This window comes from Larus michahellis, chromosome 21 (assembly GCF_964199755.1).
Source record: "Larus michahellis chromosome 21, bLarMic1.1, whole genome shotgun sequence".
Lineage (NCBI taxonomy): Eukaryota > Metazoa > Chordata > Aves > Charadriiformes > Laridae > Larus > Larus michahellis.
This window is the reverse complement of record NC_133916.1, coordinates 4,439,982-4,462,182: the sequence shown is the minus strand read 5'-3', so window position 1 is coordinate 4,462,182 and position 22,201 is coordinate 4,439,982. Positions and strand designations below refer to the sequence as shown.

General features: G+C 59.9%; 1 protein-coding gene across 1 annotated transcript; it reads left to right on the top strand.

Annotated features, from left to right (window-relative positions):
• Positions 1-7,257: 7,257 nt before the first annotated feature.
• FMOD (fibromodulin) lies at positions 7,258-14,320 on the top strand. Its single transcript, XM_074564547.1, has 3 exons — positions 7,258-7,609; positions 9,913-10,923; positions 12,996-14,320. The coding sequence occupies exons 2-3, from the start codon at positions 9,933-9,935 to the stop codon at positions 13,145-13,147; spliced, it is 1,143 nt and encodes a 380-aa protein (XP_074420648.1). The 5' UTR covers positions 7,258-7,609; positions 9,913-9,932; the 3' UTR covers positions 13,148-14,320.
• The last annotated feature ends 7,881 nt before the right edge of the window (positions 14,321-22,201 follow it).

The window sequence follows — 22,201 nt, the reverse complement described above, 5'->3', positions numbered from 1 at the left end:
GACCACAAGTTTTCCCCCAAACAGCTCAATTCAGTTGAACAGCAGCGAAAGCAGCGAACGCCCACACCCTGCTTCTTGCTCCTGTTTATCTCCAAAGCTTTTTTTTTTTCTTTCTTCAAAAAAAAAAAGAAAAAGAGAACCATGCCTGCCTTTAATCTGGAGGAGTGCTTGCGGCTCGGAAGAAGGCCCGCGCGCGGCGACAGGAGCCAGGACAGAAGAGGGCAGAGGTTCTCTGCACTGGGCCCAGGCAGGGCTTAGCTCTGCTCTGGGTAAAACCATGCCAGGGCGAAGAGGCTCCGGGCAGAGGGAGGTTTTGATTTGTTTGCTCGCGCGGGAAGCCAGGTGGCAGGAGCAGGCAGGAACGCTAATGGGTTTCCCAGGCAGCTGATGTTTCGCTTCTCTCTCTTTTTTTTTTTTTTTCATATTTCAGATGCTTTAGAGAGAAAAACAGCCCGCGCACCATTCGGGAGGGGAATTCAGTGCCGTGACCTTCCCCAGGCCGGGGGCATCTGGGAAACCGGAGGGGGAACCACAAGGCGCTGGGGAAGGGCTGAGCACGCCACGGGACAGCAGAGCTCGGGTGCCCATCCCGGGGCTGCGGGGATACACCCAGCTGCTGCGAGACAGGATCGGGCCCTGCTTTTCCCCCTTAACCCCCCAGCTCTGCCACCCCCACCCCAGAGCTGGCTGTATTTCATGAACAGGGGAGTGGATCTGGGAAGCTGTCCGTTTTAAGAGCCTTAGCATCGTTCAACAGCAATGATAGATGTGTGTTTTTAAAGGCATCCCGGCATGGGGGATGTTAGCCCTGCTCCTCCCCGACTGTCCCTGCTGAGCTGGGAGGGACCCCCAGCAGCGCGGCTCTGTGCCCCAGGACCTTCTCCCTGTTTGCTGCCTTTTAACTGCTGGTTATAATTTATTAATCTTTACACGGGTTTATATTTGGCTCCCAGTGTGGCTGCAACCCTGTTTGCAGAGCGGTTTGGGTACCAAGCTCACCTTGGCAGAGGAGGAGGTCTGCACCGAGCCCGCAAAGCTGGAGAGGAGAGAGCTGGGTTTGGGGACAGGTTTGGGGACAGGCAGAGACGTGTCTCATGGGCTCAGCGCTTTGCAAAGAGGGCTCCGAGGCTCCCTGCTTGTAGGAAACATGACGTGAGATCTTCCCCATCCAGGAGCCTCTGTCAATGGGCTGGAATGAACCTGTTCCCTCCTGCTGTTTGTTCAGGAGAGCTGCGAGGCTTCAGAGAGGAGCCAAGCGTTCAAAGGGCCTTTGAAAACATGAATCGAAGGCTCTGAGCAAGGAAACGCTGCGTTTTTTCCTTCTGCTCCTTGGACAGCTGTAGCCAGCGCCTGGCAGCCTTCAGAGCTACCCTGGTGATGGGGAGAGGAGGGGGGAGGCAGCCGGGTCCTGCTGGGACACCTTGCTCAGCCTCAAAGCACAGAGCAATCACCGCCGGCAAACGTCCTGGGGCTTCCCGTGCCCCTGTCCCCCTCTGAGGTCCGGCAAGGGGCAGGGAGCTGCTGCCACCCTCCAGCGGAGCTGCTCTGCCCTGCCATGGCTGAGCGCGGGGGCTCTGGGTTTGGACACCCACCACCCTGGGGAGCAGGGTCAGGTCCTGGGCCAGGCTGCAGCAGATCAGGGCACGGTGGTCCCGCAAACGGAGTCAGGAGGATGCCAGCATCCTGCCAGGTCCGGTCCTAACGCCTCAGGATACACACAAGCAGAACCGAGCAATACCCACCCAGCTGTGGGCAAACACCTGCATCACAAGCCCGGGCACGGGCGATAAGTCACGGTGGCAGCAGAGCCCGTGACACCTGATGGGACTTTGTGATCTCCGCAGCTGTCCTTCCGAGCGGGGATTTGCACTTGGCTAATCCTGCGCAAACCGCTCCCCTGGCTCCTCTGCAAAACCCAGAGACTCTCAAAGGTATTTCACTGCGTGCTCGTAACCAGCCTCCGTCAGCCATGGAGATGTTCGCAGTGTAAAGCATACGTCCAGGGACAGGCGAGGGAGTGACTGGATGAGGAAACGCTTCATAGTTTCCAGCTCTGTTCCAAATTAAGCACTTAACCTTTTCAAACACGTTTTACAGCAGTTGTAATAAGCTCTGACCCTCTTTGTGCTGAGGCATCCTCTCCCAGCACAGCCCAGGGCACCCGCCACGCTGCGAGGGGAGAGGCACCGGAGCCCGTAGACGGAGATTTAAGAAATCCAGCATCTTGGGCTTGCAGGGAGGGGGATGAGAGCACACACGCTGAGACCATTGGGTATCCAGAGCCACGTCTGTGAGGCTGGGAGCTGTGGGACGGGCTGCGGGGACATTCCTGGGTTTCCAGAGCCACGTCCGTGGGACTGGGAGCTGTGGGACGGGCTGCGGGGACATTCCTGGGTTTCCAGAGCCACGTCCGTGGGACTGGGAGCTGTGGGACGGGCTGCAGGGACATTCCTGGGTCTCCAGAGCCACGTCCGTGGGACTGGGAGCTGTGGGACAGGCTGTGGGGACATTCCTGGGTCTGGGTGCTGGGAGGGTTGAGTCCACCCCATAATAACCCGCAGCCCCCGAGAGACCAGGGAGTTATTACATGAGGCTCCAGAGCCCCAAAGGCAGCCTGTAATTACGGTGGGACGGGGCAAAGGCTTCCCCGGCCAAACCAGCATTTCCCAGCGCTGGCAGCCGTGCCAAGCCAGCGGCTGGGGAGGGGAAGGGGCAATTTGGGGTTTTTTAGGGGGGAACTCTCCCCTCCAAGAGATGTGGAGGCAAATTAGGAGCTGCCTGTGGCTACTGCACAGCCCAGCCCTGCTCACTGCTGGACCGTGATGGAATGGTCGAGGGGAGGGCAGCAGCTGTGGGGCCGCTCTGCACAGTGCAAAGGTGGTGTCACCTGGCACCAGGTCCCCATGGCATGTCCAGGGGGGACAGCAGCAAGGGGACACGGGTGGGGGTCAGGAGCTGGCAACCCCCTTATCTTTGGTGCCAAGGCACATCACCGGTGCAGGCTCCTTTTTGGAGCCCCACGGCACGGAGCAGCTGGGGCTGGGGCGCGGGATGCGAGGGAGCGAGCGGGGCTGCGGCCACCGATTTCCCAACCCCGGGTGTCCCGCGGGAGGGGAGCAGACGGCGGGTGAGGATTCCCAGCCGAGGGCTGCCTCTCATCCCATTTCAAGCCAGGGAAAGCCTGGCCTGAGCCCTTTGTGCACACAAGAGAAGCTTTGAAGCACTTTCCATGGAAATGGGATGACCTCGGGAGCCCCGGGAGCATCGGTCCGTGCTGACACACGGGAGCCGCGGCGAGAGCATCGCCCCGACGGCCTGCGCCCGAGTCAGAGTTTCCAGCAGAGCCCGGGGCTCGCTCCGCAGTCGCGCCGTCTCCAAGTGACCGACTCCCTTCAGATTGCCTCAAATCTCGATTCAAGAATGTTGTTTGGGCTGAAGAATGTATCGCTAAAAAAGAAAAAAGGGAAAAGGGAGGCCGGGGTGAGAAGGGAGGTCGAGGGAGGGTTCGCCCTGCCCTTCCGCGCTGCCCTTTGCATTTTGGGAGAGGAGGCTGCAGCCGCCTGCTGCAGACATTTGCCAGATGTCGAGCGTGTTCCTTCCACCCAGCTCAGCCAAGATTGAGCCCAAAGGGACCCGATGAGCCCTGCTCCCCCCCACCCGCTGCCTGCACCCCCTAAGGGCTCCGTTTCCCTGCCTGCTCATATTGCCGCCGTCCTCAGAAATCCAGTGGGGGCTTCCAGGTGAGTTTGTTTCCAGCAGGAAACTTTGAAAAGGAGTAGCACAGCCCTGGGGGGGCCATCAGAAATGATAACCGCTCTGAAAGCCACGGGGCTGCTCCCCCAGGCACAGGGGAGCCCAAGCTGCCCCGCAGACACCAGCTCTGGCTCCAGGGCGAGGGGAAGGAGAGGTTTCCCTGCCCGGCACGGCGGGATGGAGGGATGCAGAGGTGCCTGGAGAAGGGCACCCGCTGCCGGTGTCCGCACAAGAAGTCTCTCTGTGCTTTAGAAAGGGCTGTGACTAGTGAAGAAAAGGAGGTTTAGGGTGCAAACATCCATGCAAACCTGGGAGCCATGGACCTCTGGGCACTGGCTCCAGAGCCCTCCTGCTCAGGTGCTTGCAGCACGAGCCTTGTCAGGAGGCCTGACGCAAAGAAGGGGCTTCGTGGGCCCCTCCACCACGCAGGCTCTGCAGGCGATGCCCCACGCCTTTCCACCCGCCCCGCCTGAGCAAGGCTGGGGATCCAGAAGGACAAGGTCTCCTTGGCTCCTGATAGGACTCTTGTCACTGGAGTCCCTTAAAAGGGCAGCTGGGACCTTCATCCTTCAGGGATCTGTCTTTAAAGCCAAGGTCTAGGAAAGGACCTGCAGGACCTGCCCCGCAGCCGGGGCAGGGCATGGTGAGATCGTAACACAAGCGGCCCTGTCTGCAAGCACCCTGAGCCCGGCGGGACTCGTAACCCCCTCCCAGGACGGGGAGGGCCATGGAAATTAAAGAAAATAGCATGAGTGGGAGGACGGAGCAGCCAACAGCTCCAGCAGAGCTGAAACTTCTTGGAAACGTGGAAGAGGCAGAAATAACATTTCCATGAGTAAAAAGGGAAGCCGCTCTGAAGTAGCCGTGCTTCTGACAGTCCTTGGTTTTGGATGCCCGCGGTAGGTTTCATCGTTCTCCCTTCCTCCAGGCAGAACGAGCTTTAGCCTTAGCAGGAGCATCAGAGAGTTTTGTTTCTCTGTTATGGCGCGAAGCATGCGGTCCCCGTGCCAAAAGCCTCCTGAGAAACCCACGTCCACCCGCGGAGGAGACAGCGCTCCCGGCCCCGAGCGCGGGATTTGCAAATTAAAAGCAAACTCCGGGCCAGATTCGGTGGTTGCAAATACAAAAGCTCAAGAGCATTTGATCAAAACAACTGGAGCAAACCCAACCAAAATAGACGCTGTTCACATCAGTTTGGTTCAGAAAACCAAAGCAAACCAATACAGGCATCTGTCTGACCCTGATGAGATGCAGACCGCGATCGCTGGAGTAACTGCTCTGGATGAGATTATGCAGCGATAGGGACCCTTGGCTTCGACCAAGCAGGACAGCATGTTCCCAGCTCCTGTCACCAGTTCAGGGCTGTCTTTGAACTGTCAGCAGGAGGGAAGAGGGGTTTACAGGAGGAGAGGTTGAAAAAGTTTCGTGGAAGTCACTTGGGAACCCAGAGGAGCTGTTTTGCTCTGGCCCCAAATGAGCAGTAGCACCGAGGCTTTATCAACACCCACTTCACGCCAGGCAAACGGACCAAGCAGGAGAGCCCTGCTGGCAGCTCGGGAGATGCTGGACAGCTGGAGCATGAGATTTCAAGGTTGGGTGGAGAAAAAAGGACATACATGACTCTTTAGATGGTAAATTTTCACTTGCCTGAGATAGTCCTAAAACCAGTCAGGAGGAGATTCAACAGAAAGTCCTGGTGACTGTGGGGAACATACAAACTGAGCTTAAACATGTCATTATTTTCTGGTTTAGGCTGGGAAAGGGGGATGATGGCACCATGCAGAGGTAGCTCATGCAGAGAGGGCTCCTCAGCATTCCCTGGGGGACCACCAGCCCCAGGCACCCACAGTGGGTGCCCGACCCCAGCAGGGACTGCAGAACGGCCTCCCCCAAAGGATGCCCATCCTGGGTCATGAATATTTTTAACTTCCAGAAGGCGGAGAGACCACGCTCCTTATCTAACCTAGCTGGGGACAATTTGCTTTTCCAGAAAAACATCCAAGCCCTGCAAAAGCCTCCGAGCTGTTGGCCACCAGGACACCTCGAGCTGCCAGAGATGTGACGTTGGTTGACACCATCCAAGCGCCGAGCAGCAGATGTTACTGGCTGCCACCACCCTCCCCACCATCTTCCCTGGAACAGAGCTCCCTGGCAGCGGGAACAAATCCCTCCAAGCGGGGTCATTCTCTGCATCAGCCCGAAGCCTTGAACCGCCCCCCTGCCCAGGGTGAGAGCCCTTCTCCAGCTGCCCCGCGCCACTGCAAGCTGCCATGGCAATGCTCAACGGGGAAGAAGAGATGCTACCAGCTGAATGAAAGCCCCCACCCCGATTTACTGGAGCTTTACCTCCCTTTAGACAGCACAACCCCCCCCGTCTGCCTTTCCCACTCGAAGGCAAGGCTTCCTCTGAATCCTCTCTCCTTGCAGATCCCGGCCCCGCGCTGCGATGCAGCGAGCTGTGCTTTCCAGGCACACTCTTCCTTCCCAAATAGACCGGCTTTCTGGCAAAGTCCCCACTGTACAGCGTGTCCCTCGCAGCCCCGGCCGCCAACCGCCCTGTGCATTCCTCCTCCTTACAACAGGGACCTCGGAGCGATAAAGATCTTTGCAAGGCTCCCCAGGGGGAAGAGGATGTTTTGGCTGGGAAATTTCGATGGAAAGCAAGGAGAAAGCAAGCCCGGAGGGAGTCTGGCACCTGCTGAGCTTCACTAAGTAATTCCAGGCTCCCGGGCGGACCTGGGCGTGCTGCTGGAGCCAGGCAGGGGATGGCGATGGGCGGTCGGGGCTCCTCCTTTCCTTTCCTTGCGGAGGAAATGCTTCGACAGCGCTGGAAGAGCTGACTCCAAAGCTGACGCGCACGGAGAGCCAGGATGGGGACTGGGGGGGCTGTGACAGCACCTGCCGCTCCCCGGCTTTGCAGGACCCCCCCTCCCAGGGCAAGGCTGGCACTGGGAGGTGATGAGCCTTGTGGCAGGGAGGGCTGCGAGCTCTCCCGGCTCTGCCCAACCGTGGGTCACCCTCAGCACATGGTCCCCTGCCCCGTCCCCCCCGCACCCCCATTGAGGGGGGATGGACACCCCCCTCCCAGGTGGATGGGCACAGCCTGCAGAAATGCCAGCTTGGCATCTCCCTCCTGCCAGGCTGAAGACAAATTCCTGCTGTCACAGTGGCCCTTTGGTAGGCAACTTATTTACCTTGGATGCTGCAGCCTTATCGTTCATGGAAATGTTTATCCTAAATATTTAATACCAGGACTGCATAAACCGAGGCTTCCTGGGGAAGAAGCCCAGGCTGCAGCCCGAGCAGGCACTAACGGCTCTTCCCCTCCTACTGCAAAAGTTATAGATACTTTCTCCCTTCTCCCTAAGAATCACATCCTCAGCCCCTCAAAATCAGATATTTTTTAATCTGGCCAGAGGCCTCCTCATCGCTTCCTGATGAGAAACACAGGAGACCTAACAACAGCCCTTTTAAAAACAACATCCCCGATTCCACTAACTCGTTAAACAGAGAGAGCCTGAAAAGTGCCAACACTCCTATGAGAAAAGACGGGAGAGAGAGAGAGAGAGAGAGAGAGAGAGAGAGAGAGAGGGAGAGAGAGGAAAGAAAAAGCAGGTTATTTATAACGCCAGGCAGCATTAGGGTCTCTTCAGTCTCTCCTGCAAACTGGCTGCTGCTGGGAGGTCACTCCCCAAAAAAAAACCTGCCGAGCCCGTGACCTGCAAGCACAATATTTGATCTGGGATCTAGGGCGGGCACCAGCCTTTGCAAATCGGAGACACACTCACATGCTGCTTGACACACGGGAGCTCCCGGCGAAGAGCAGCGAGGCTTTGGAAAGGAGGCTCTTAGCTTGGTAAGTCCTTCTCTATATTTATTATGATTTTTTTTTTTTTTTTGAAGCCTGATTTCCATACCTTTGCTTCGGCGGGCGGGCGGGCGGCTGCTGCCACGCGAAGCACATGCCAGCGACACGGGTGGCACGGCTTGAATGCCAGCGCTCCCGAGCCACGTCTCTTGCCCCTCTGGCACCTCCTTGCCCACTTGGCCGGGAGCTGGGCACCTACAGCCATCGACACCCAGGTGCGGGCAGTGCCCGCTCGCTGCCCCCCTGCCCAGCACAGCTCTGCCCGTCCCCTCTGCCGGGGTGCAGGGGAAGGGGGAGCTGGTTTCATGCCCGGCGCAGTCCATGGGCCAACTCCATGGATGGCCACAGAGCGTGAAGCCCCTTGCTCCCAAACCTGCTCCCTCTCAGGGTGAGGAGCTGACCCCATCAGCCCAGAACCCTCTGGCACGGGAGTGTGGGGACCAGGAGATGACACCGGCACACTCAGCTCAGATCCCACCCCAAAACCAGGGCTGAAGCCCACCGGGGAGGGGAGAAGCAACCTTCAAATGAGGTGGGGGAGCAGCGGTGCCTGCTGAGGACAGGCTGTGGGGTTACCAGTGTGCTGAAGGGGGGCACTAGGAAAGCTGGAGGGACCCCATGGATGGGTCCTGCTCTGCAGAGGGGCCCCCTGGGAATGGGGTGCCAAGCAGCTCTGCATGGGTGGAGAAGCCCCTGCGTGGAGCAGGGCTGTGGTATTTCAGCAGGCAGAGTGCCCTGGAGCAGGAGGGAGGAGGAGAAGAAACTCCTCTGCCACTGCCAAGCTCCCCCGTTGCATGCAGCATCCCGGAGGACCACGTCTCATCTGCCCCTCGGCTGCAGGAGCACGCGGAGGGGGCAGCAGGGAGAGAAGGAGAAAGCGAGGGAGCCATGCCTGCCCGCCGCCCTCTCAATCCCTCTTTTCTTCCAGCCCGAGCAGCCTGCCAGGGCGCCTCGGTGGCAGGGCAGCCGCTGCCGCGCAGCAAACTGTGCCCTCTTTGTGTGCCGGGCAAGATGTCCCCTCCTCGCTGCAGGGTGGGGACGCAGCGAGGTTTCGTCGGGAGACCCTCCAGCCACCCCCCTGGCACGGCGAGGGGGGAAACTGGCCCGTGCTCGCACTTTGCCCACACGGCGGCTGCCGGAGCGGCGCTGGCAGCCACGCACCGACAGCTCCGCGCTCCCAGCCACGTCTATAGGAGCCAGCAGGCAGGAGCGGCTCCTCTCCCCCTCCAAGCTGCGCGGCCCCGAGTGTTTCCTGGAGGCATTTCAAGCCGCTTCGCTCCAGGCCGCTCTGCCTTTAGCAGCGAGACGAGGAGTCGGGATGAACGGCCGTGGCTGGAGTCCTCTTGCCGCCAGCGCCGAGGTGCACCACACACCGCCCTGGGCATGGCACAGGGCGGCTGCGAAGCCCACGCCAAGCCAAGCAGCTCGGGGACAGGTTTGTCATGCTCCGAGCCCTCAGCCCCGCTCTCTTGTGGACATCAGCCCTCGGCAGGCTGAATTTCAGGGTCCAAGCACCATGTCTGGTGGCAGCTCCCTCTCTCCCTGGTCACGCCGGCCTGGAGGGGCCGGCGGATGCTGCCCCTTTTCACGTCGGGGCTGAGCTCGAGAAATCTAAGCTTGAAAGCGGTTTCGTTTCGAAAATAAGCCAGAACTTGTTTACCAGGATTTACATCAGTCCCCAGCAGCCTGAGCATCCTGCGCGTTTGTGGGGGAAGGGAGAGCTGGATGAAACCCACAGCAAAATCATGTCGCCAGCGAGCGTAGCATAAATATAGCTCCATCGAAACATGCCTTGAGCTCCATCAACCTGTTCCCGCAGCTACCGCTCTCCTCTGCTTGGCTGGAGAGTGGCCGGGTCCTTTCTCCTCCCCCCCCGCCATGCAGGACCAGCACAGGCCAGTCCCAGCACCTCGGGGCAAAGCTGCAGCACCTTACGCAAATTTGGACCACGTGTCCCTATCTCCATCCTCTACTCAGTTATAACAGAAACACCCATAAGTAAAGATTTTGCAAGCAAATATCCACCGGGATGGAGGTTTCCAGCGCACATGAGGTGAAAGGGAGGAGATCAGGTAGCTTCAAACAGGGGACATGGCTGCGGCCACATTTTTTGGGGTAGGATTCACTCAGGCCCCCTGGTTCTCCAGCTGCCAGGTGCCACCAGGGCTGTGACCATATCCAGCCCCACTAGATCCCCAGGCCACAGGGTGCAGCTCGCCTGCCTCCAGCCCTCACATCAGACTTGACTTTGCTGATGGTTTTCCCTCCCCCACCATTTCTCCCCCACCCAGGTCCCTCCAGCATCAGCACCATGCATTGGGCCACCATCCTGATCATCGCTGGGCTCTGCGGAGCCTCCCTGGGCCAGTACAATGAAGAAGAAGACATGGCTTGGTTACAGTACTACATGCGACAGTCCCGTATGTCCTCCTATAACTACATGCCCTACTACGAGGACGAGAACACCCCTTACGTGTACTCTTACCTCCCAGCTCCGGACACGGAGGCAGAGCCCGGCCCTGAACCTCAGCAAGCCCCTTCCTGGCAATGTCCCCAAGAGTGTGATTGCCCCCCTAACTTCTCATCAGCCATGTACTGTGACACCCGCAACCTGAGGTACCTGCCCTTCGTGCCTTCCCGGATGAAATATGTCTACTTCCAGAACAACCAGATCACCGCCATCCAAGAAGGGGCTTTTGACAACGCCACAGAGCTGGAGTGGCTCGCACTGCACAACAACCAGATCACCAGTGAGAAGATGGGCAAGAGGGTCTTTGCCAAGCTCAACAGCCTGGAGAGGTTGTACATGAACAACAACAACCTAACCAAGATGCCCAGCCCCTTGCCCCGGTCCCTGAGAGAGCTCCATTTGTCTTACAATCAGATCTCCAAGGTCCCCTCCAATGCTCTGGAGGGTCTCGAGAACCTCACAGCCCTGTACCTCAGCCACAACTACATTTTTGAGATGGGAGCATCCCTCAAAGGGCTCAAGTCCTTGATCCTTGCTGATCTGAGCTACAACCACCTCAGGAAAGTCCCTGATGGACTCCCAATGGCTTTGGAACAACTCTACCTAGAGTACAACTACATCAACACCATCCCTGATGACTATTTCAAGGTCTCTCCCAAGCTGCTCTATGTACGGATGTCCCACAACAGCCTGACAAATCAAGGCCTCTCTACCAACACTTTCAACAGCAGCAGCATCCTCGAGCTGGACCTCTCTTACAACAGGCTCCAGAAGATCCCCCGGGTCAGCACCAACCTTGAGAACCTCTACCTTCAAGGGAACCAAATCAACGGTGAGCAGAAACATGTCAACAAAAGCACGGTGGTGCAATAGAGGGATGGGGAGATGGGGATGCAGAACCCGTGCCTCCCTGTGGGAGACTGCCTGGGGTAATGGTTTGAGCAGGAAGCTGGAATTTGGGAGACTTCTAGGTGGCCCTCAGCAAGGCAGGCATGGGGCCTGTTGTGTCCCAACACACCTGGAGCCAAGAGGCTCCCAGCTCTGAACACTCCTGTGTGATCCACAAAGCCATGGCACTGGTTTCACTGAGCATTTAGCAGAAGCCTCAGCATCCTCTGGTTAGAGATGCCAGAAACCGGCTGCACGTAGAAGCTGATGCACAACCTGGGGAGGGGACTATGGCTTTAGTCTAGCGTTGCACGCAGGCTGAAGGGCCACCGACAGAGTGGATAGAAGCGGGGGGTCCCCGCTGCCATGGTCATGTGTGGGAGCACACATCACCCTGGTCAGAGTTAATGCAGGGGGCAGGGATGTCCCATGGCGCCCAATGGTGCCAGCACAGCCCCTTTCTCCAGCCCCTTCTGCCCACCTCCCTCCCCACCTCTCAGGGCACCAGCACAGCCCACGGCCCCAAAGCCCCCCAGGGGTCATGGTCTGCAGCTGAGGGGCACATCCTTGCTGGGGCTGGGACAGACGGGAGCTCTTAGATGAGAGCCATCAACGCAGCGTCTTCTGCCAGGACTAAAATTCACTCCACTAAACACACAAATAAATAAAAGGAGCAGCTTGTTCTGGGGCTGCTATTTATAAAAATAAGCTAGAAAAAAGAAACAACCAACCAAGCAATCTCCTGGAAAAATCCAGGCTTGCTCCTCTCACCTGCCAGCCCCCGAGGGCAGGACCCTCTTGGAGCGGTGCCGGAGCCTCTGAGCAAGCCTGGGATGGGGACGGGGACGTGTCAGTGCAGCCATCGGCTGTTGCAGAGGAAACACACAACCCCGCACCGAGGAACCGACAGAAACACAAAAACAAGAACAGATTCGCAAATGTTTGCTTTCAAAATTTTGTAGCTGTTAACGTCTGCCCACAAATGCCATGAAACCACGGCGGAGCCGTTCAGGCTTTACTGCAGTTTCTCCTCCAGCTGCAGGTTTTGCCGCTGACCTTTAAAGCATCCCCAGGAGCGGGGGGCTGCGGGGGGCTGTGGGGCCAGGCGTGCAGAACCCACCTCTTTGGGGAGGGGGGCGGGCACATCCCACCCCACAGGGCATCAGGGCCGGGATCGTGCCCCTCCGGTCGCCCCGGGAGTTCCCCGCTTGCCACCCCGCACACCGTGGGGCTCGCAGCCCCCCAGGCCCCCCAGCCTGGGGGCACAGGGGTCCCTCAGCACGCCGCTGCCTTCCCCAGCAGCATCCCGGCCTGGAGCTTTGCTGCCACCTAGTCGGTCGCTTCTCTCCCAAATCCCGCACAGAATTTTTTTTGGAGTTTGCTCCATCTTCTCCCTCCAAACCCAGCCCGGGCAGGGCCGGAGTTTCCCTGCCTGGTGCTGGCAGCGGCGGGTGGTGGATGAACAGAGAGGGGACGTCTGTAGGCATGGGATGGGGACAGTGACAGGGATGCCCCCTCTCCCGGACACGCTGCCTGGGTGATCCCACGGCGGGTGGCCAGGGGGAGCCAAGGGCTGGAGGCTGCAGCCTGTGAAGCCTCACAAAAGTGGTTGCAAAGGCAATTCCTGATAAAAAGCAGTGTTTTCCATCTGACTCCACCCGGCTTTTTCCCTACGGGTGCTCCAGCCAGGCTGGACAAAGGCAGCCAAGGGCAGGCACTGCCACCGCTTCCAAACCCTGGAACAGGCACAAACTCACAGGCTCCTTCTGAGTGCAGCCGGGAGCACCAGTTGCCCTTTTAGCTTAAGAGCTGAGGGTGTCAAGTCCAAATTTGCAGGAATAATTGGCGATTTGGGGGTCATAACATAATCCGGCTCTCAGAGGTCAGCACTCTCAGACCCATCTCCAGGGCGGCCCCTCCTTGACGTTTCTCACATCGTTCCCCAGTCACGTCATGAAGGTGAGATAGAGCCGGGGTTGAAGCCAATGCTCAGCTCTGTCTCCTCTCCCCCCGCAGAGTTCTCCATCAGCAGCTTCTGCACCGTGGTGGATGTCATGAACTACTCCAGGCTCCAGGTCCTGCGACTCGATGGGAACGAGATCAAGCGAAACGCGGTGCCCCCCGACGCCCCGCTGTGCCTGCGACGTGCCACCATCATCGAGATCTAGCCCGGCCTCCCCCCGGCCCCTTCCCCATCCTCAGGACTTGGCTCCCCTGTTCCTGGGGAGACACTCATTCCCATTTTAATGCAGCTTGACAGTTTGACTTGGCTTCGCAATAGTGCAATAAGGGTACTCCAACACCAGCCCACGCGGGTGGGAAAGAGCCATTTGTCCCCAAACGCTCCCACTTGCCGGCTCTCCGGCCACGCAGGGTGGGACAGGTCCCAGCACCGTTCCCCCTCTGACCCCACCGCAGCCACCCCCCAAAGCGCTGCACCCCCATTGACCTTCTCCCCTGGTCCAGGTGGGATGCAGCAGGGATGGGAGAGAGCTCATCCCACCTCCCAGACGTGGCACTGAGCATCCGACCCCAGAGAGGAGCGGTTCAGGTGAGGGTCCTGCACAACCAGCAGATTTAAAGTGACTCACCCTGGGCCAGGTGCCATCAGTCACAGGGAGGAGCATCCGGGAGGTTGGGAGCTGCACGAGTAAAGGGTTAAAGATTTCTTGGCTGCCAACATCCCTCAGTGTAGGATGGGGAAGAGCAAATCCACTCTTCCCCCTCTGTTTTTTCCCCCCTTCCATCAGCCTCTTGCTCCAGAGATAAAGGAGAGAAACCTTTCCTGCTGCTGCCGAGGGGCTGTCGGCTCCTGAGGTTGGAGAGAAACACCCTGAGAAACAGCCTGGTTGTGGCCATACCCTGGGGGGAGACTCACATCTTCCTCCCAGACCAATGGTTGAGGGCAGGACCAGGGGTGAGCCATGGAGTAATTCCCGGTGCTCTCACCCCCGGCTCCCCGGGGAGCCCCCACACCCAGCTCCATCCCACCCACCGGCTTGGCTCCGAGCTCCCTCCCTGCCCAGCAACCGGGGTCTCCCAATTAAAAAAAAAAAACAACAATAATAATAATAAATCGCAGTGACACATGCATCTGCAGCACATTTGAATTTGCCAAAAGCCAAAAAGACCCGACTTGGTTCCTTGGACGGTTTAGTTTGAGAACCAATGGGGCAGCTGAGCTTTGGAGATGACCTGCAAAGCTGAAGAGGTCATCCGGACCCTCCGCATTTAAACTGCATGCTAACACTATAGAAACAAAAACCCAAAAAAACCTGTACTATCACTGACGCATGAACTGTAGATATCATACCGACGAATAAAGCCCTTTCTGTAACTGCACGAAACGTGTCCGAGGAATCCCAACCGCAGGGTCTGAGCGTCTGGGCTGCTCCGAGCACCGTAACCTCCCCTCTTGCAGACCAGATCTTTCTCCCAGACATAATCCGGGCTGGATTTGCCGTCTAGCGGTTGTACCAGACACGGCATGTGCGTACACCGCCTTCCCCGCAGCGAGGAGCTGCTGCTCCAGCACATCCCAGATGGGGCCCATGCGAGGACGTTTATAGAAGGAAAAAATACACATGGAAAAACGTCAGTTAAGAGGGAAGGGATGGCGGTGCTACTGGCACAGTTCTTCTGGTCGTTATCTTCCAGATGCTTTCATCTTCTCCAGTCTTCAGCCCTGTTTATTTTTAACAGCTAAGCTGGAGGATGCTTGGGGAAAAAAAATTCACATGGGCAGGATTTTTACAGATCTGGAGTTGCACAGAAAGTGCCATTTCCCAGCCTGCGGCCTCTCCGCTGCATACCGGGGGCTCACTGGGTTGGGGTTGGTGCCAGCCGGGGAGGCAGGAGGTGGGTTTCCCCATTGCCCGTCCCCAAACAGCCCTGATCCTGGCCAGGGGCAGCCCCCCCAGATCCAGCCAAGGCTCCTGCAGAAGCCAGGCTGGAGGAGAGGCAAGACAGCCCTGCTCCATCCCCTTCCTCGTCCTCTCCTACACCCCAGGGCAGCAAAGGGACACGCGCATCCTCATCGCGACCTCCCACAGCCAAACCCCACTCCCTGCAGAGACACAAATCCCCCTGGAACACGGATCCCAACCCAGCTGGCCGAGGACCCCAGGGCTGTCACTAGATGTCGGCGTTGCCTGCCACTTGTGTCCCTTTCCAGGCTGGCCCTGGCTTTCCTTCCCCAAATTCATTTCCCCAGAGAGCAGCACCCAGGTCCAAGAGCTGCCCTGCACCCAGGGGTGCCCACCACAGCCGGGACTCGCTTGGGCAAGGCTGGGCTGAGCCATGGGTTGAAACCCAGCTCCATGCAGGGAAAAAAGGGCTCAGAGGGAGGCAAACCTGATCCTGCTCCCGAGATAGCGAGAGGCGAGCGGCGCTTGTGCCAGGCTCCCTCCAAGGCTGGCAGGGAGGGAGCATGGTGGGAGTGGGCTCTGCAGAGAGGAAAGATGCTCCAGACACCCCCCCCCGCCTCCCCAAGATGTGCGGCCAGTCGGGTCCAACGCAGGCGCCTGTTGGCATCTAGAACCAGCTCCCAGCTCTTTGCCACCAGCCCCCAGGACACGCGCCACAGCCCAGTGTCCTCCCACTGCCCTGTGGCAGCACCCAGCAGACCAGGCGGGAGGGGGACAGGGACAGAACTGCGAGCACCCAAGCCCATGCCATGTCTCCGCGCTCTTCAAAAGCGGCGAGGGGAGGATGTTGGCAGGATCCATCTACAAACCAGCCAAGCACCACCCTCCTCCCGGTGCTCGGGAGCTGCCCTGGCACCAGCACACGCTGCTCCTTGTTCCCGGGTGGGGGGTTTTTGCCCCAGAGCATCCACACCCCTTCCCAAATCAACACCAGCCTGCAGGAGCCGAAGGGGCCGGGGTCTCCCTGCAACCCCCCCCCTCCCCCAGCCTCGGTGGGGGGGGAACGTGGCAGCAGGGTCGGGTGGCAGCAGAGCAAACCCCAAGAGAAACAGCCACCCCATCCTGCTTCCAGCAGCTGCTTTATCCAGGCAGGGCGATTGGGATTGCTGATTTACACCAGCTGGGGCACCGGCCCTGTATCCCACGGGGGTGGAGGTGAGGGGGTGGAGGGTCAGTGCAACCCCCTGCCCTGCTGTTTCCACCTCCCCCCCCCCGCCCAAAAAAAAAAAAAAAGGGGGGGGAGACTCCATTGGTCCTGGGAAAGCCCAGGGGCACCCAATCACCGCCTTGTTGTTGTGGTGGGGAGAGAAGGGATGGGGACTTGGCCCCCCTCCTCCTCCCCTTCCTCCTCCTTCTCCTGTTGCTGGGAGGAGATGCGGGTCCGGGGGGCCCCAGCAGCCTGGATCCCACTGGGGAGGAGGAGGAGGGGTGAGTGCAGTGCTTTGTCCAGATCCACAGAGAAGCGTAAAGGAGGGGGTAAACCCCAAACCATCCAAAAAATAGCTCCCCAGCCCCCTTGGAGATGTGCCCGGAGCAGGGAGGCTTTGTGGGGCTGCTGCAGGAGGTACCAGCAGCTGCAGCACACACACACACCCCCGAAAAAAGTGACATTTGGATTGTGGGCTCCTCCCAAGGACTCTCCTTGGGTGGGATGCCAAAGACACCCTGCTGCTCCTGCCAGTCCCACTGCCCCCCGCCATCCCCCCATGTCCGCAGAGGGGCTTCGGCCACCAGCGCTGGGCACCCGCCTTGGGGCTGTCCCTGCACGAGACCCTACAAACCAGCAGCTCCCATGGGGTAGGCCATGGGGACGGGCAGGATTTCTCCAGAGCTCCCCTGCAAACCCCCAAATTCCATCTCTGCTTCTTTCCAGCCTCTTCCCCCCCACGCTTTTTTTCCCCCTTTGCATCATCCATCAGCTCAAACGCTTCCTGGGCTGTTTGCAAACAACCCTTTTGGAGGGCATCTCCTCAGGAAGTGCAGGATTTGTGTTTAAAAACAACCCCTCAAAATGTTTTCCTTTGGAGAAGTACACCAGAAAGCGGCGAGGCAGCGGGCGGTGGGTTTGACCCAAACGTGGCTGGAGGAGCCCGGGGTGGGCAGAGCCACCTCCCCCCCAAGTCGAAGGACGTGATCTCTGGGCACGGCACCGTCCCTGTGCTTCAAATTCAACGTGTGAGCGTTTGCAGAGCCGGCGTGAGTCACGGCCCGGGGAAGTGTAACCCGTCGTCACGTCCTTCGGCGCTTCCCTTTGCTCAATTCTTCTCGGACTTAACCTAAAACCTTTATTGAGTGGAGGAGTTGCGAGGACAAAAGGATCGGTGGCCGAGTCACGGCTGCCACCACCACGCCTGGCCATCTGCAGACGTGCCTGCAATGTGAGGAGCAATAAAAGTTGATTATTAATAAGCTGCTTGGATCCGGCCCGCGGCAGCTGCGACGTTGCTGGGAAGAGATAAGAAAACTGCGGAGGCAGCAGGAAAAGATGCCAGGGAGGGGGCATGGCACGTCATCGGTGGAGGTCGCCAGGACCCCTCGCCTCCCCGGCATCGATCAGGGACGAGCCGTGGTCCCATTTCACAGAGGAGTAGACTGAGGCTTGGAGGAATGGGGAGGGGAATGTCCGGCTCCCGGAGGTCAACATCAGGAGTAAAATGGAGCTGGGATTTTGGGGCTTGGGATTTTGGGGCTCAGGATTTCGGGATGTGTAGCCCAGGAGCTAGAGCAGCTGGCGGGTCTCTGCTGGCCCTCGCCCCCCCCACCAAGGGACCGACCACTTTGGGGGGGCCACTGGGGAAAGGCTCCCCAGCAGCGTTTGGGCACGGGGGGGAGAGGGGCGGCCAGGAATTCCCAATCTGTTCAGCTCCCATTCTTGCCTCCCCTTTTGTTTCACTCGCCATCTGTCCCGCAGCCCCGCACGCCCCGCGCTCCCGCTGCACGTGCCGTAAATATCAAGACGGGCTTTGTCTCTGCTTCAAAAGGCGGCGTGGCCCCTGCGCCCTGGCCCCGCCGCGGCCCCCAGCCCTCCCCAGCAGCCGCTGCCGCCAGCCCTAAGGCTGCTGGGGGCTGGCACGGCCACGGGGGGCTTTCTGGGCCGGCTGGGTCAGTGTGGGGGGGGTCTGGGTTTGGGGGGAGATAGGCTCAGCATCACTGTTCTCCCTTCTTCCACACTGGCAGGTTTTGGGGTCAGCGCTGTGAGGGGGTGCGTTGCTCTGACACCGCAACCAGGATCCAGGAGCACGGCCCTGGGGCTGGAGCTGAACCCCAGCGCCAAAGTCCCTGCAAATGGGAGAAGGAGGAAAAAGGAAAGCTCAGCCCCCCCGCGCACTGGCAGAGGTTGGGAGAGACAATCCCACCCCCCGGCTCTGCGTCCCTGGGCTAAGCAGGGCTGCACCCCAAAACAGTGCCACGGTCTTCGCTGAGCACCCCCAGGGGGATTTGTCGGGGCAGATCCCAGGCGGTGGCTCTGCGGGGTCTCCCCGCGGGGGCCGGGAGGGGGGCAATGAGCCCTTGCGCTTTAAGGGAGCACCACGGTGGGTGTCTCAGCCCCGATCCAGCCTTTTAACTCCCAACAAAGCAGCCAACCAGCCAGCAAGGGCAGCTGCTCTGCTCCAGCCCCGTCCTTCCCCTTTTCTGTTTTATCCGGTGCTATAATAGAAATAAACTCCCCGGTAAAAGGGCATTGTCAGAGGGAAAATGGGCCTCGCCCTTCGTCTGGCAGCTGGGAACGCCAGGGACGCACAGGGCTTAGGGATATTGTTGCCTCCAGCCGGTTCCCAGAGGGTGTTGTGCTCACACGGGCGTTGTTGCGCTCACACGGGTGTTGTGCACACACAGGTGTTGTGCTCACATGGGTGTTGCGCTCACACGGGGGGTGTTGTGCTCACACGGGCGTTGTGCTCACACAGGTGGTGGTGTGCTCACACGGGTGTTGTGCTCACACGGGTGTTGCACCCCGCAGCAGCGACACCGGGAGCTGCCCCTTCCCCGCGGGGCCGGCACTGGGACGAGTGGCCCTTGCAGAGGGGCTGGGGCAGGTGCCAGCCCCCCGAGGGATGCCCTAACACATTCCCACAGGAGCTGGGGCGCAGACCTCGGCATCACCCTTAAATCCTTCTCCTCCTGCCTTTTTTCCGCGGGCTGGGACATGAGGCTGGCCAGGGCTGCTTTCTAACAGTAGAAGCCACGGGCAAAGCTCAGATGTGGTCCACAAGACACTCCTGGGTCAGTGCCACCGGTGTGGAGACGTGGCAGAGGGGGGAACCACACAAGCCCTCCTCTGGTGCTCCCCAGAGCTGGGAAACGCGCTTCCCCTGACACACAGGGCTCGTCCCAGCTCCCAGCTCCAGGCTGGGCCCGGAGACGTGGCTCGGTGGGACGCAGATGACGAGCAAAGCGAGTGGCTCAAAGCCCTGAACCAAACTCAGGCAGCTGGTGAGACTCACACACCCGGCTGGAGCCCGCCTGGGGCTCTGCGCTCCCGTCCCAGACACAGACACCGCTCCACGAGGAAGCACAAACGGCCCCGGGGCAGCGAACGCAGCCTCTGGCTGCTCCCACCATCCCGGCTGCCTGTGCCCTGCCCTCTCCTCGCTGCCTCTGCCAAGGCATGGCATCTGTCAGGGACGTGGGCACAGCATCACCTGGGGACAAGGGGCATGGTGTCCCTTGGGGATGGGAGCACGGCATCCCTTGGGGACGGGGGCACAGCATCTCTTGGAGATGGGAGCACGGCATCCCTTAGTGGCAGAGACACAGTGTCCCTTGGGGCCGGGCACACAGCATCCCTTGGGGACAGGGGCACAGCATCCCTTAGTGGCAGAGACACAGTGTCCCTTGGGGACAGGGGCACAGCATCCCTCGGGGGTGGCAGGGCCCCACACAGCCTCGGGTCCCCCAGGGACGCACCCCACTCGCATCAGCAGCCGCGACTCCCCGGTGCTGCAGCACGGGACATGTCGGGGCACCTCGCTCTGCCCGACGAGCTCGCAGGGTGCGGCGCGGGGGCGGCACGGCGGGGGGAGGACGGCGGGGGTTCAGCACCGGGTTGCCCAACACACTCCTCAAATAACAATAATTACTATTATAATGTTTAATAAGAATCGTACGCAAACTCTCCCGGCGAGCTGAGCGGGCTCTGCCCTGACCCGTGCGGCGCAGAGGCCTCTTTTCTCCCCGGCTCTCAGCCCTTCTCTGGGAAACAAAAGGTGCAAAGTTTAGTGGTGCATGAAAGGAGAAACAAAACCCCGGCCCCGGCTTGGCCCTGGCCCCGCCGCGGCCCCCCCACCGCCCCACCAGACAGATGGCAACAGTTGTCCCCCCGCACACCAGTTGCTCGCTGCTGCCAACAAGCCCCTTTTATCCCCCAACAGGTCGTAAATGAGAGCGTTGGAGCAGGCCCCCGCGCTGGGGAGCAGCCGCTGCGGAGGGGGCCAGGATGGGGTCGGGAACAGGGATGGGGATGGGTCTCCCCATGGGATGCTCGGTGGAAAACAAAAAAGCGGCTGAAAGCGGCTCCTGTCCCCCAGCCCACCTGTCCCAGCCCCTCGCCCAGGCGCTTGCAGCAGGGGAGCAGCTGGGGTGAGTCGGCCCCCCGGGACCCCCGAGCCCCCCTCGGTGACACCCCAGGAGCGGGGAGACTTGGGGACCCACCGCAGCACCAGGGTGGGCCGTCCCTCTACAGACCCCACGTTTGTCCCCACTCACCTCGATGGGGAGTAACCCACCCCACGGCTGTGGGATGTGCCCCCTTTTGGCGCACTGGGAGGAGACCCCCGCTCCCTTTTGGGGCCCCCCTTCCCCTCTAATTCCCTGTAATTTCTAATTCCCCTGGAATTTTGAATAAACCAGATGTTTGCGCAGGACCCGCTCCGTGTGCGCTCCTGCCCCAAAGCTGGCACGGCCGGACACGAGCCGGCAGGGAGCGGAGCCGGGGCTGGGGCTGAGCCTGCCGGCAGGTTTTGTGGTTGTTTGGTTGGGGGGGGGGGAGGGTTGGAATTTTTTTTTTTTCCATTTTCAAGTTAGCATTAAGCAGCGCCGCAGCCTGCCCCATCTGCTGCTGGAATCCCTCCAAGCCCAGCAAGCCGAGACGGTTACTGCGCCGCACCGGGGGGTGGCGAGTGGGCGTGCGGCGGCTGCGGCACACGCGCTCGCATCTGCCCATGACCTTTTTGGAGGAAGGAAGGGTTTGGTTTGTTGTTTTTTGGGGGTTTTTTTGTGTTTTTTTGTTGTTTTTTTTTTTTCCACCGGGTGGTTCAGTTTTTAGCAAGGATTGGAAAGGCAGAGCGGTGCCTTCTCCCCCCCCCCCCCCGCCTCCCCCTCACGCCGGCTGGGGGGCTGCATGAGGCTGTTGGGGTGCTCGGGGATGAGCCAAGATGGGTCATGGTTGGGGAGAGCTCAAGGTTTGGCCATGGGGGGCTCAAGGTCCGTCTGTGGCCGCTGTGCAGATGCGAAGGGAGACCAGAGCGCTGGATGAGGGAAGAGGAGGGAGAGGAAGGTCTGTCAGGAGGAAGGGTAGGCAGGGCGCGTGGTCCCCTGTGCCAACCCAGACCATGGACCCGACGCCTGCCCACGCCACGGGGGGGTCAGGGAAGGGCTGGGCTCAGCCCTGCGGGGTGCAGGGCAGGGGGCAGAGCTTGTGGGGGGGCTCCACAGGCTTCCCAGGGTGGAATCGCCATCCCTGGAGGTGTTTAAAAGACGGATAGACATTGTGCTTAGCGATATGGATTGGTGATGGTTTTTGTCGGTGTTAGGTTGATGGGTGGACTGGGTGATCTGAAAGGTCCCTTCCAACCTGGACAATTCTATGATTCCACTACGGCAGCAAACACTGGCCATGCCGGAGTTTGCCGGTGCAAACAGGGGCGATGCCAGGGATTGCCGGTGCGAGCAGCAGCGATGCCGCAGTCTGCCGGAGAGCTGCAGCCCGGAGCGCCATGGGCTTGGCACAGCACCAACCCCTCCGAACCCCGCAAACCATCTTCCCGTTGCCGGGCCAGGTGATGGCAGAACTTCTACAGCTCCGGCAGATCCTGGGAAAGCTCATCCCGGATTCCAGAGCACCGCAGGCGACGCAGCGCCCCGGGGCCCGCGCCTCCCCCTTTTCCCAGGGCTGGGGCTGGGCGCTGCCGGCTGCGTCTCCCCAGATACAGGCGAGCGCGGCTGCACCCGGGCGGGTGCCTGATTGGCCTCGGCTGAGCCGAAATAGCCGGTCGCTTCCCATCACCCCATCGGCAAATAAAAAGAGGGCAGGAAGCACCTGGCGGAGGCCGAGCCCTGCGCAAACGTGCTGGTGCA

Excerpts from the sequence above, each read along its gene's own strand:
- FMOD (XM_074564547.1), top strand. The coding sequence starts at position 9,933 with ATGCATTGGGCCACCATCCTGATCATCGCTGGGCTCTGCGGAGCCTCC. Across the intron at positions 10,924-12,995 it reads TCAAGGGAACCAAATCAACG|AGTTCTCCATCAGCAGCTTC; the intron begins GTGAGCAGAAAC and ends CTCCCCCCGCAG.